General features: G+C 42.4%; 1 protein-coding gene across 1 annotated transcript in view; it reads left to right on the top strand.

The window, feature by feature from the left end:
* The first annotated feature begins 568 nt into the window (after window positions 1–568).
* LOC126281942 (tyrosine-protein phosphatase non-receptor type 9) overlaps window positions 569–14,847 on the top strand; it is a 769,005-nt gene continuing 754,726 nt past the window's right edge. The window contains exon 1 of the mRNA XM_049981290.1: window positions 569–654. Coding sequence (XP_049837247.1) covers window positions 622–654 — 33 coding nt within the window. The 5' untranslated portion in view covers window positions 569–621. The remainder of the gene's footprint in view (window positions 655–14,847) is intronic.

Genomic DNA, 14,847 nt, shown 5'->3' with positions numbered 1-14,847 from the left:
CTGATAATACTATCACTATGGACTCCCTCCACTTTGCAATATGTCATCGGAATTAGCATTCTTTTTTTTAGGGTGTTATTGTGCTGGTGAGTGTTGCACTAACAAGACCAATGTAGGCAAGAAACTGCAGAGTGCCAGAGCTGAAATAGGTAGATTGTGAGGCATGTCCCCACAGTACAATGGTTGAAATTATTTCACGTACTCCTCTATCAGTAATGGCAAGTTATGTGCCACATTTAAAAACGATGAAAAAATCGGCACGTGCAAATTGTTGTATACTGTTTGAGCAGAATACGTTGTGATACCGATACTGTTCATTTGGAGGCGTTGCAGCCGCATCATGAATTTCATTGAACAGTGTACAGAAGTGTACGATCCCTTAAAATGTCCGGACTACTGATGCTTGTGTGATTTAAAAACAAATTTTTACTGCATATTAATTATCTTTCAGAAACATGTTAGCGTACGTCGATTAAGATTTACTAGCGGACCTTATTTAGTACTGACTGTATATCGCTACGCTGCCGTCTTGTCAAACGGGAAAAGGAGGGGGGACGCATCCGATGCGTGACAACAGAAGATCGCGAAGCGTTTGGTGTGTAGTAGTTCAAGATAGCCAACATGGCTGCTGCTCTGACGGCGGAGCAAGAGCAGGTGAGCATTATATGGAAAATTACAGCAGTCCTAACTAAAAGAGATCTTTTAGTTTGTGTCAGGATGGTTTTTATGAAATTGTCGTGTGTGCAGTGTTAAATTTATCGAAGAAAATCAATTTTATTTGTGGGTGGTCGTGTAAACATGTGCAAACAGTTCTCGACTTGAGCAAATGACAAGTGTTGTGATTTAATCCAGTTCTTGTTTTATGCTATAATATGTAGTGTTGCATGAAGTAAGTGCTGCAGATGACGGTAAGTACCCATGATACGCTTTCCAAGTATAATTTAAGAAAATAAATCATTTGTTTACAGTCGTAAATTACGGGTGTGCGTCCATACCAAGGACACATGGGAGTGACAGACGCGCGCGTGGTGTTCTGTAGACCCCGGCACCTACGTAGTTCACTATATTGTACTTGAAAATTACTATTACTTGAGCAAGAAAAATATGTCAGATCTCGAGTATCCGATGAAGTGACCAAAACAAGTGGAATAGTACAGCTGTCATAAAATGTTTTCTATGTTGCAAGCGTTTTAATCCCCGATCAGTGATCTGATAGCCTACTGTCATATGATTCACATTACTAAGATTTCCTCTTTCGACCAGCATTTAGCGTGTGTATTAGCAGGTACCTAAAAATACTTCTTTTCGCATTAACAGCAGTATAAATATCTTGCCACACTCACATCCGGAGTACTTCTGTGTACCGCAATTGTTTATGTAGGTTACAAAATGTGTGGTAGAGACTGTGAAGGGAGTCAGTTATGATACCAACTACATTTTTAATTTTTATTCTTGTTATGGAACAGTTCTGCTTTCCTCTCTTAAAAAGAAAGAAAATCCCGGTTCTGTTTACAGTGGCAAGGAAGCGGCATAATTTATATTGATAAATAGTGATACTCAAGTGAAATTAGTGATAATTAAGTGAAATTAGAAAGAACAGCACATATCAATTACGTATTAATAGACCTATCTGTCACGTTGAAAGCAATTTTATCATTACGAAATGCGTGTAACGAACACTGCATTGCACAGTCCAAAATCAGTCCCACTCGTTTCGATAATACAAAAATAGCCAGAAATGGCGCAAGTGTTTACAAAATTCTGCGGATGTCTGGAATTGTAAGAAACAAATATGTGCCACTGGGTCGTCGATTCGCGGTGACCTTGAGATTTGATATGAATACTACCCCGCTTGCGTATAGCCTACTGGTGAACTTGGTACAACTGATGTATTAGATTTATTTGTTTTTTGATTCCAAGCAGTTTAGAAGAAACAGAACATCTGAATTCTTGTATGCTTAGGGGTATATTATGGGTGGGGCTACAGCTTGCTTTAAGCAAAATATGAACTGGTAATCAATCCTTTGTATAGACAGTTTTAAATCAACCACGGATAGAAACGATTATTGCTATATACATGAAATGATGCAAATGCTTAGCTGACTTTGTCGTGAGCGTCTCATGGATATGCAGCTTCTCGGCCTGGCAAACTAAGTTTCATTTGCTAAGATAGTTTTTCTAGTTAAGAACTCCAGATCATGACAGAAAAGATGTTCGTCCGATGCTATTTTCTTCCTGAAACGTCCTTTGTAAAGAATGACACATTTGCGATGTTCTGTCTTAATGCCTATGATTTATTTGTTTATTTATCTACAGGGTATTTAGTATGGCCATCTATTAGAGCTTCTACTGAATGGGCAATCAAATTAAAATTCTGAAGAGCGTTGGTGGTAATACAGCTAATATGTTGTATTAACCGTCTGTTTGAAATGACACGGTTCAATCCTTAGAGCGCCACGCCCCCTGGTGAACGTGTCACACACAGTTCCATCATTTGGGTTCCGGTACAGGTCGATAAACAACGAACAATATCAAATTAATCTCAAACAGTAGCGCATTGAATCTGTCTCACGTACATTTCGTCCGTCTTGCCTGTCCTCAGAATCTTCAGAACTAAAAACAAAGACATACATAGCGTCTTTGTGATGCTGTATACTTCCATGCTTGATCGCGTTTTAAACTGAGACAGCACGGGAAAAGTTGATAGTTTATAGGGTATACGGCATGTATGGCTTCGTGTAATGTACGTACTTGCTCGTCATTTTTGATACCGGTTTCGCTTCGTATTCGACAAGCGTCTCACGGCTAGTAATTTACAGTATGGACGTAAAAGTTTCTCGAAACTTACATTCATATTATTCCGTTGTACTCTAATGATTGCTGGCGACCAATTCAAATGTCACGGAAGCAAAAACTGAACTTGCCTGCACAGTGGAACATTGGAATTTGGCGACGGACCTTCACTAACCGTCAACTGCAGATTGCTCCAGCGTTGTGCTTGTGTCAGTAAGCAGTAAGGCGTCTGTGAAATTCATAAAAAGATCTCGTGCGGTAGCCATACCATATTAGTTATGATGGCCGAGTACAGTACGCCCACGTTGAAAAATATACGTTGTATGGTCTGTGTCGTACAATTAGAAAGAATAAAAGGCACTGGTAACTACAGAATACTCAACAGGTTTCTACACCCAGCGAAGTTGCGCGAAGAATTCGCTTTCAGGAAGACTAGAGTTAAAGTTCAAAGTGGTTCAAATGGCTCTGAGCACTGTGAGACTTAACATCTCAGGTCATCAGTTCCCTAGAGCTTAGAACTACTTAAACCTAACTAACCTAAGGACATCACACACATCCATGCCCGAGGCAGGATTCGAACCTGCGACCGTAGCGTCGCGCGGTTCCGAACTGAAGCGCCTAGAACCGCTCGCCCACTAAAGTAAAGTCTTTCTGTGTTTTCTATAAATACTTCATGGTAAAAGCCAGGATGATTTCCTTGGAAAGTACGTGAAAGTTTTCGGTCCCCACCATCCCCATTTCGAACATGTGCCCTTCTCCCATAGTTCGCCCTCAGCGAGAGGTTATACCGAACTCGTCTTTTCCTCAACTTGTTGCAAAGAAGAACTTCTTGAAATTTTGCGATAAACTCTGCTGCGAGGCGTAGAAAGTGGGAAGCTTGCCCTACGGATTAACAAGTGAGAAATTGTAGCGCAAAATGGGAGAGAGGAAGGCAGGCGTGGTCTAATACTGCGGTAGCCTGACGAGATAAGTAGAATTCGTGCAGAGATAACGAACAGATTGTGTCTAGATTGACGTAAAGGACAGGCACAACTGCGCGACCTTTCAGCTTGTGTGAACCGTACAGTGTGAGTAGCAGACGTTAATAACTGATTACAAAAAGGTATCAAAATTGGAGATGGACACTTTTATAAATACAGAATAGTGATTCGTAGAGCTGAAGCAAAGAGGTGCAGATGTGACTAAAACTTCTGCATTCGTTAATAAATTGGATAAGTGGATCAGACAAATTTGCCAGCAATGTAGAGTATTCTGGAGTTGTGTAAAAATATAATTTGATCAACGAAGCTTTCATCTCATATTTCGCTGCTCACACGGAGTCAAAATGTACTATATCCAGTACTTACAGGTTTTGACTACTCACTAGAGGTGCCATGCCGACCCGACATCACCGATTTCGTCCAGATTTAAGGTACGCGCAGGGCTTGGCCAGAAATGAAAGTGGAAACCACAGATCGCCAAGCGTTTAGGAAAAACAGGCATTTTTAGCGCCTCATGTTCCAATGTTAGCATAGTTCGCAGGCAGTGGTTGGCGCAAAAGAAAGAGTACAGAATGGCAATCGGAGGGTGATGGGGTCGAGCCTCCATGCAGAAACTTGTTATTTTAAATTTTTACGCTACTTGACATGAAAATAAACCGAAGTATGCTACGTATATCGTACTTATTTTGTTTAAAGGCTTGAAAAGGCAAAGCAAAATTTGGAATTGAAAATAAATTCCCGTGAAAGGATTGTAAGGCGTACACGAAAATTTCAAATATAAAATTACATACTTTTATTATTTTACAGCTGATTTACACGTACTGGGGAAGCAATAATTATCTCGCCATTTTACATACGCCATGAATGCATTTTTACTGTTTCATAGTTGTTTTAAATTTTCCACACAAAAATAAACTTGGGGTATTATTTATTTTTCCCTCTCGATGAAACGAGAGCAGTTCTTAAACTTTTTTTATCAAATTCCTTACATGAATATAGAAACAGACGTCGCAGGCTACACAAGCGGAGTGCATTTGGAGGGGAATCATTTTTACGCTACACGATGGTAAACCTCGATCTTGAAACACGATAAGTGTCTTATTTTATACAACCAGTTCTCGTGTGTGCCTTACGATCCCTTCTTCCTAGAGATTTACTTGCACTCCCAAACTTTCCTTTACCTTTTCTTTTCACGCTTTTTATGATAATAAATACAATCTGTTGAGCTTTATTTCGGTTCGTTTGCATTGTAAGTAACGTAAAAATTCAAAATAAAGTTTCTTGTTTGGGACTCGACCCCACGACCCTCTGATTACCGTTTTGCAATCCTGTCACTGCACCAACCTGTGATTGGAAACCACACTACCATTCATGCCTCGCCCGACCCGCGCCAAAACTATTATTTTCTGATCGCGTTTGGCCATCCGGAGCTACTACCACTTCTGTCACTTTAATTCTTGGCCAAGCCCTGCACATACCCCCTTGTCAGTTTAGAACACTCCATTAAGAATATTTTTCATCATCATCATCATCTTCTTCTTCTTCTTCTATCGTAGCGCTTAAAACTTCATTGTTTTATGTTTGCGCTATTTCTTGATTCGATGAAGATTAGCTGTGATCCTCTCCTCGGATAACGGGAGTAGCGGTAAGCCGTCAAGAACGGGCACTGTTCACTGCGAGGTGTTTGACGAAGATGTACTGTGTCAATATTTGAAAACTAATCTCTTCATATGATCAAATACTGAACATTGAAGCTCTTGCTGGACGGGGTCCCGTTATCAACAGAGCCGACCAAGCAAACTGACGCGGAAGTTAATGGCACCTCGGATTCGGATGGAGCTGGGCTCAAGTCCTGAAGATAGTTCGGACTTTGGTTTCCCTCTACTTTCCTAAATCATTTCGGGCCAACACGAGGATAATTTCCAGAATGAATTTTCACTCTGGATCGTAGTGTGCGGTGATTTGAAACTTTTGGGCAGATTAAAACTGTGGGACGGACCGGGACTAGAAAGCGGAACCTTTATCTTCCGCAGGAAAATGCTACGCCGGCAAAGCTATCCAGACGCGACTAAAAGACCCACATTTACATCTTTACTCCGGCCTTACGTATTACTCCCATCTCACAAACTTCACAGGAATGCGTAACATATGGGACTAGCACTGCTGGAAGAATGGGGGGTATTGTGGAGAATGGCTTTGTCACGGGTATGGGATTGGATATTTCATTTTTTTTAACGAGGCCAATACCAATTTCCTCTCCCATCCTTGGCCTGCTGAGCTTAGTACTCCGTCTCCAATGATCACAATGAGGCAGAACGTCAAACATTATCCTTCCTTCCATTTTACATCTCAACAGCAGTCTGTTGAATTCCACTCCGCAAGACGAAACCTACCATGGCGCTCTGGCGAGGCGTGCATGAGTCATCGTGTGCACATTTGTGTAAATAAACATTCGCCTCCCGACCTTCACTTGTTATGCTTTGGCGGGACTTTTTGAGATGGAGTATAAACTTCCAACGGTCTCGTGAATGCCACGTTCTGTATTGCATCATCTTGACAGAACTCTAAAGAATTTGCACGGTACTTTGTGATTGCCTTTGTCGACTATGTTATTACATAGTTTACTAATAATTCTTCCCTTACCTCCCCTGATTTCAATCGAAGTGTACCAAACCCATACAATTGAATAGAATCGCCCACAATGTGTAGGGAAAATGCCAAAGGAGAGAGCTGTAAATGAAGTAGCCTAATAATTGCTGCATAGGGTCGCTGCTAATAGAGGAATAGCTAACGTTTACTGGTTGTGATTATTAAAAATCAGCATACGGGGCGTTAGTTGTTAAGTTATTTTGGTTCTGAAAGAGAACTGTCCTACAGCGCAGCATGTAATTATCATACAATTTTTTTGAGGAAAAAAAGCCGACGTTATGGCTAATTCCCCACTTCCGTTTTTACAGTGCCCGATAAAAAACACTCCAGCATCAAGACGACATGGTCAGATGTCCGTGTAACTTCGTACAATTACATACCGTCGGCGAGTATGTAAATGGTCGGAATTCAAATTCTCTGTGACAGATAGAACGGAGTGTTAGTGTTGTATTGTCACCAGGCCTTGGCGTGAATAGCGTCAGATGTTGAGTGATCGCAGTGAAGGGCATGGGGGTGCGCCATAATCGTGTTGGACAGCGTTATCAGCATTATACCGAGTCTGAAAGGGACCTCATTGTGGGTATCTGTTTGCCCGTCAGGTCGAATCGAGCAATATCCAGATTCGTGAGGCATTCTCATGTGACAGTGGCCCGATGTTGGACTGCGTGGGAACGTGAGGGCTGGCATATTCGTCTTTAAAAGTTCTGGCGACCACATCTGACCACCACAAGGAACTGAGGTTTTATTGTGCACCTAGCACAACGTAATCACATCTGCTACTACCGTCCGAGAACAATAATTAACTCCCTGCAACATTCTCTGTCGTCCCACAAGTGGTTCAAATGGCTCTGAGCACAATGGGATCTAACATCTGAGGTCATCAGTCCCCTAGAACTTAGAACTACTTAAACCTAACTAACCTAACGACAGCACACATATCCACGCCCGAGGCAGGATTCGAACCTGCGACCATAGCGGTCTGTCGGTTCCAGACTGAAGCGCCTAGAACCGCTCGGCCACAACGACCGGCTGTCGTCCCACACGATTGGTTGGATACTAGCAGTAGCCGGAAGAGAATTACCTTCTTATGTGAAGGTTACCTTTGACACCACATCACAGATGGCTACGTTTGGAGTAGGGCCGTGACTTGGAGAATGGACTGCCGATGAAAGGAGGCGTACTTGGTTCTAAAATACCTCAGGTAACAATCGTCGACGAGTATGATGTCGACGTAGGCAGAGGTATCATTCTACAAATATTTTGGACATACACAACACTTTTACTCCTAGAGTTGTGGTGTTGGGAGCCTACGGTATGACTTCAGGCCACGACTGCGGCTTATTGAAGGAACCCTGATGGCACAACTGTGCGCTGCGGCCATCCTGCGTCCTGACGTGTTACCTCTCAGGTGACAGCATCGTGGTGACATTTTGCAACAGCACAATGCTCGTCCACACATGGCCCATGTTTCTATGAACTATCTGTGTGATAGCGAGATACTCCCGTGGCCAGGAAGATACACCAGATCTGACCCTCGTAACATGTTTGAGATCAGTTCGGACGTCGAGTCCGCCCCAGTGCCATATTGCAGTATATCAACGACTAGTTACAATAGTTGTCAGAGCTTGCCTCAAAGTTGGAACACCCGTTTGACACCCGTACCAACCGAATCAGTGCATGCATTCAGACAAGAGGGGGTTCAACGTCATACTGGTAAGTGGATTCATACAGCCAAGATCTTTGTAAATTTGCCTCGATTTTGTATTCACTGAAATAACATCACATACCTTCTCAACGCTTGAAGTTTCGTTTCCCTTCCTCTTCCCGTGCTGGATGAATTTTTCCCCCTGTTTTATACGTAGAAATGTTAAACCACAAAATTGAAACACAGTGTGAGAACTGAGAACTGCAAAGTAGAATAGTGAAAATTACTGAAGTTTGGGGTATGCTGAGAGCTTATAAAGAGGAGCTGAAGAATGAAGGTACATTAGGCAAAGAAGTGCGGAAGTAATCCTCGAAGTATAAGCATCGGATGGAGATGTTGGAGGAAAATTCGCAAAATGATTTTGAAAATAGGTATTATGAAGAAGGTACTACTCAGAAAATGCAGTTAATAGAAGGAGTTCTATTGTCTGAGAAATGTTGCAACGTTCGTGAGACTGACATTATACAAGTATCTTTTCAGTTCGTGTCATGTATGGATGTTTCTCCGTTTGACTGGATTGTTTACTGCAGTTTATCCGTAACAATATTCATAGCAATTGTTCCGTCATAACAGAATGTCCAGCTTTTGTCTGGAAATTCAGTATTTGGAAGTCTGGAATATTAATCAAAGTTTTTAACTTCCTCGGCTTCCTTGAGTGTCTCTCAACACAGGGTATTACCATTATCATCAATTTGAGATCCACTGCTGGATATAGACCTTCTGCAGATGTATCAAAGTATTCAGCTGCACGTGTCTTCGTCGTCTTGCAAGTTTTTTTCTCGTCATGTGTTCACCTTCATTTAATAGGTTGCTTCGCTCTTCTCTTATCCCTTGGAACCCAGCCTAAAGCTTTCTTGTTCTGCCTACCACTCATTCACTTTGCTGTAATGTAGAGTCGTAATTACATCTTCCCCCTTCAGGGCTTTTTCGGTTTCCTGCACCACTTGTGTCAGCCGAGCGTGTGCGCCGTCTCTACTGACATCCTTGTAGACAGGAAGTTGAACTTAATCTTCCTTCCATCCACGTCAGTGAGATTCCTGGTACATCTTTTGTCTTCCTGTTTTTTTTATTTAATTTCCCTTCCACTCCAATCAGATTCCTGGTACTCCTCCCCCCTCCAAGTAGTTCCCAACGTGCATCTGTCCATTGCTCGCTTGACAAACTGTGAGATACAAAGGTACTTCACTTTTACCCATTTTATATCAATTTGTTGCACGGTTTAGCTACGCACAGGGTGTGTCTCAGAAATGTTAGAATAAACATAGAGGGGTTGTAGAGGGTACCTCGAGGACCAAATCGAGGATCAGAACCCGTGTCCGGAAACGTCATCCGACGATGCTGCGGAGCGTCGAACCTGTAGGCGCCGGCGGTCGCCACATGGCCACCCCTTCGGCAACAATCGTGACTTAGCGCGCTGACGGACCGTAGGCTGAACATCTCGCAATGTTGTTTGTTATACAGTGATCGCCACGATGGAGCTTGTTGCTGCGTAGACAGCCGTATCTCTTATGAATGCGAAGCTCTTTTGCCTGGGTGGACGACGGTTTCGGACACGGGTTTCCATCTGAAGTTTATTTTTGTCCTGTATACATAGAAACACTGGAAATTTTAGAAGCTTCCAGGAGAAAAATAAACTGCGGATGGAAATTCGTGTCCGAAACAGTCATCCAGTTTATGAATGACTATGGTTCTTAGAGAAATTAATAACTGACACGATGGATGTTTTATGGAATTGAGACGGAACCATTAAAATATACATAGCCTTTTACGGTATTTGACGATTTCTTTGAGAACCAGCAAAAGTCGCAGACGTTTCCTGAAACTGCTAGAACAGTATTCTACCATCAATAAAAGTTTATGAGCTCACTCCCTGCTCAGCGCGAACGTTAGGAAGAGGATCAGAATATTATCCAACGAGACATTAGTTGTAGAGGTGCTTACAACTTTAATTGATAAATTTTGTTGTGCCTGGCTGAGGAACGGTCTGTGAAGTTCGCGGGTTTATCGAAGACATCTACATCTACATCCACATCCACACTCCGCAAGCCATCTGACGGTGTGTGGCGGATGGTACCTTGAGTACCTCTATCGGTTCTCCCTTCTATTCCAGTCTCGAATTGTTCGTGGAAAGAAAGATTGTCAGTATGCCTTTGTGTGGACTCTAATCTCTCTGATTTTATCCCCATGGTCTCTTCGCGAGATATACGTAGGAGGGAGCAATATACTGCTTGACTCCTCGGTGAAGGTATGTTCTCGGAACTTCAACAGAAGCCCATACCGAGCTACTGAGCGTCTTTCTTGCAGAGTCTTGCACTGGAGTTTATCATCTCCTTAACGCTTTCGCGATTACTAAATGATCCTGTAACGGAGCGCGCTGCTCTCCGTTGGATCTTGTCTCTCTCTTCTATCAACCCTATCTGGTACGGATCCCACACCAGTGAGTAGTATTCAAGCAGTGGGCGAACAAGTGTTCTGTAACCTACTTCCTTTGTTTTCGGATTGCATTTCCTTAGGATTCTTCCAATGAATCTGAGTCTGGCATCTGCTTTACCGACGATTAATTTTATATGGTCATTCCATTTTAAATCACTCCTAATGCTACTCCCAGATAATTTGTGGAATTAACTGCTTCCAGTTGCTGATCTGCTATATTGTAGCTAAATGATGAAGGATCTTTCTTTCTATGTATTCGCAGCACATTACACTAGTCTACATTGAGATTCAATTGCCATTCCCTGCATCATGCGTCAATTCGTTGCAGATCCTCCTGCATTTCAGTACAATTTTGTATTGTTACAACCTCTCGATACACCACAGCATCATCCGCAAAAAGCCTCAGTGAACTTCCGACGTTATCCATAAGGTCATTTATATAAGTTGTGAATAGCAACGGTCCTACGACATTCCCCTGCGGCACACCTGAAGTCACTCTTACTTCGGAAGACTTCGCTCCTTTGAGAATGACATGCTGCGTTCTGTTATCGAGGAACTCTTCAATCCAATCACACAGTTGGTCTGATAGTCCATATGCTCTTACTTTGTTCATTAAACGACTGGGGGGAACTGTATCGAACACCTTGCGGAAGTCAAGAAACACGGCATCTACCTGGGAACCCGTGTCTATGACCCTCTGAGTCTCGTGGACGAATAGCGCTAGCTGGGTTTCACACGATCGTCTTTTTCGAAACCCATGCTGATTCCTACAGAGTTGATTTGTAGTCTCCAGAAAAGTCATTATACTCGAACAGAATACGTGTTCCAAAATTCAACTGATCGACGTCAGAGATATAGGTCTATAGTTCTGCACATCTGTTAGACGCCCCTTCTTGAAAATCTCTTGGAACGCTACGCTCTTCTAGAGACCTACGATACACTGCTGCAAGAAGGGGGGGCAAGTTCCTTCGCGTACTCTGTGTATAATCGAACTGGTATCCCATTAGGTCCAGCGGCCTTTCCTCTTTTGATTAATACTTTAAAACAACCACGATTGTTTTAACGATTCCGTTTTATTGTCACAAAACATCCATTGTGACAATTATTAATTTGTCTCATGTTCATGTGCCACGAATATACTGACACCCTCAGTTTTGAAATGGTTTTTGCATGAAAGACCGTAAGTCAGAATTAATAATGCAGGCTGAATATACACTTTCCGTTTCCGACACATCGGACTCATTCTTTTTGGAAACTACATTTAGTTTAACCAAAGCACTACAGATAATTATATTTCGGTGTCCTTCCAGTCGTTGTCTTCAACCTCGTTAGCCATAAAAGCTCGTCAAGTGGTTGTAGTAATATATTGTCAGTGTGTGTAATGTACTTTTCGCTGTTTTAGTTATACGTTGGTTTGGCTCCAAAGCTGATCGATCTGCGTAATTTCAGTGACGGCAGTGTGGAAGAAGTAAAGAAAATGGTTCTGAAAAATTGTCGAATCACCATCTAAGAGGTTGCTGACGATGTTGATGTATCTTTTCGCTCATGCCAAGCAATTATTTCGGATGTTTTGGACATGAAATGTGTAGCAGCAAAGTTTGTTCCGAAATTATTGAATTTCAACCAAGAACGACGTCGCGTAAAAGTTGCTCAGGGATTGGTTATCGAAGTCGACAACGATCCAGAACTTATAAAGAAGGCTATAATATGTGACGAAACTGGGGTATAAGGGTATGACGTCGAAACCAAGGACCAACCGTCCCAATGAAAACTGTCTGAAGAGTCAAGATGGAAAAAAAAAATCGACAGTTTCGTCCACGTGTGAAGGTTCTCTCAATTTTTTTTTTTCCCATTACAATGGGGTAGTGCATAATGAGTTCCTGCTTCATGTTCTTACGGTCAAAAAGAATTACTACTTTGAATTTATTTGTCGTTTGCATGAAGCAATCCGAAGAAAACGAGCAGAATTGTGGCAAAATCACAATATGTCACGATAATGCTCCCGCTCACACCTCAATGCGTATTCGTGACTTTTTGGTAAGAAACAAAACCGTTACGTTGTCTCAACCACTGTGTGCGCCGACATGGCCCCCAGCAACTTCTTTCTATTCCTGAGGCTGAAGAGAACCATGAAAGGACATTGTTTTGGCACCATTGATGAGATGAAAACAGAATCGCTGAAGGAGCTGAACACCAAACGAAAAGTGATTTCCAACATGTTGGTACAATTCAGTGTGGTCCTCCGTTTGTTGTTTGTTCATGAGATGGTGAGGGCCATGAGGGTGTGTATTTACTACACAACATAAAATGTCGAATTCTTTCGTTATAATGGTTTGTTTGTGTATACCTCTGGCGCAGATACCCCATGTAAATGTGTCGAAGTATTTACTTACCTAAAGAAGTCATTTCATATAAGCAGCACACCCAGCTGATGCAGGAAAGAGAAGGGAACGAGCGGAAAATGCTCCTGTTCATGTTCCTCTTTAAAAGACTATGACAGAAATATGGGGTACCAATTTCCTCAGTTCTCAACCCGTTTTCTTCGCCAAAAGCTTTGGTATAAAAATAATTTGCGCATCTTTGTGCTGAAAGAGAGCTGCAGAGAGACAGTGATGGCGAAGGAAGAGAGGTGGTAGTGAAAGTGAAGGGGGGGGGGAGGAGAGAAAGGGACGGAGAAAGAGAGAGAGAGAGAGAGAGAGAGAGAGAGAGAGAGAGAGAGAGAGAGAGAGAGAGAGATGGGGGGAGAAAGTGTCAGCGAAAGAGAAAGAGGGAATACGACAATAGTTCTGGGAACCAAAGTAAGAGGAGGTACTGATAGATAGTGAGAGACAATGGCAATGAAAGAGAAAGAGGTAAGGATGGCGATACAAGCAGTGCGACGAAAAGGGAGAGAAGACGGCATAAATGAGAACTGCAGATGAGTCGGGACCATACACAAGCCGATTTGCTTTTAAATCGAAAAAGCAGCGATGTGCTAGCAGACGGCATTTCCCGACGTAAGCGAGAAATCAATCGAAAATAACCGTAAGTACAAATCAACTTATTCTTAACGAACTGTTTTTCGATCTAAAAGCAAATCAAGATGTAAATAACGTAATTATAGACTACTGTGGTGCTTTACCTCAATAAAGCGAAATGCCTTTGGTGAAAAAACCACGCATTTTTGCCCATGAACCACGGACCTTGCCGTTGGTGGGGAGGCTTGCGTGCCTCAGCGATACAGATGGCCGTACCGTAGGTGCAACCACAACGGAGGGGTATCTGTTGAGAGGCCAGACAAACATGTAGTTCCTGAAGAGGGGCAGCAGCCTTTTCAGTAGTTGCAGGGGCAACAGTCTGGATGATTGACTGATCTGGCCTTGCAACATTAACCAAAACGGCCTTGCTGTGCTGGTACTGCGAACGGCTGAAAGCAAGGGGAAACAACCCCGAGGACATGCAGCTTTACTGTATGATTAAATGATGATGGCATCCTCTTTGGTAAAATATTCCGGAGGTAAAATAGTCCCCCATTCGGATCTCCGGGCGGGGACTACTCAGGAGGATGTCGTTATCAGGAGAAAGAAAACTGGCGTTCTACTGATCGGAGCGTGGAATGTCAGATCCCTTAATCGGGCAGGTAGGTTAGAAAATTTAAAAAGGGAAATGGATAGGTTAAAGTTAGATAGAGTGGGAATTAGTGAAGTTCGGTGGCAGGAAGAACAAGACTTCTGGTCAGGTGACTACAGGGTTATAAACACAAAATCAAATAGGGGTAATGCAGGAGTAGTTTTAATAATGAATAGGAAAATAGGAATGCGGGTAAGCTACTACAAACAGCATAGTGAACGCATTATTGTGGCCAAGATAGACACAAAGCCCATGCCTACGACAGTAGTACAAGTTTATATGCCAACTACCTCTGCAGATGGCGAAGAAATTGAAGAAATGTACGATGAAATAAAAGAAATTATTCAGATAGTGAAGGGAGACGAAAATTTAATAGTAATGGGTGACTGGAATTCGATTGTAGGAGAAGGGAGAGAAGGAAACATAGTAGGTGAATATGGATTGGGGCTAAGAAATGAAAGAGGAAGCCGCCTAGTAGAATTTTGCACAGAGCACAACTTAATCATAGCTAACACTTGGTTTAAGAATCATGAAAGAAGGTTGTATACGTGGAAGAACCCTGGAGATACTAAAAGGAATCAGATAGGGTATATAATGGTAAGACAGAGATTTAGGAACCAGGTTTTAAGTTGTAAGACATTTCCAGGGCAGATGTGGACTCGGACCACAATCTATTGG

The sequence above is a fragment of the Schistocerca gregaria genome, chromosome 7 (assembly GCF_023897955.1).
Source record: "Schistocerca gregaria isolate iqSchGreg1 chromosome 7, iqSchGreg1.2, whole genome shotgun sequence".
Classification (NCBI taxonomy): Eukaryota; Metazoa; Arthropoda; class Insecta; order Orthoptera; family Acrididae; genus Schistocerca; species Schistocerca gregaria.
The sequence above is the reverse complement of the archived record's forward strand: the minus strand, read 5'-3'. Positions and strand labels throughout refer to the sequence as shown.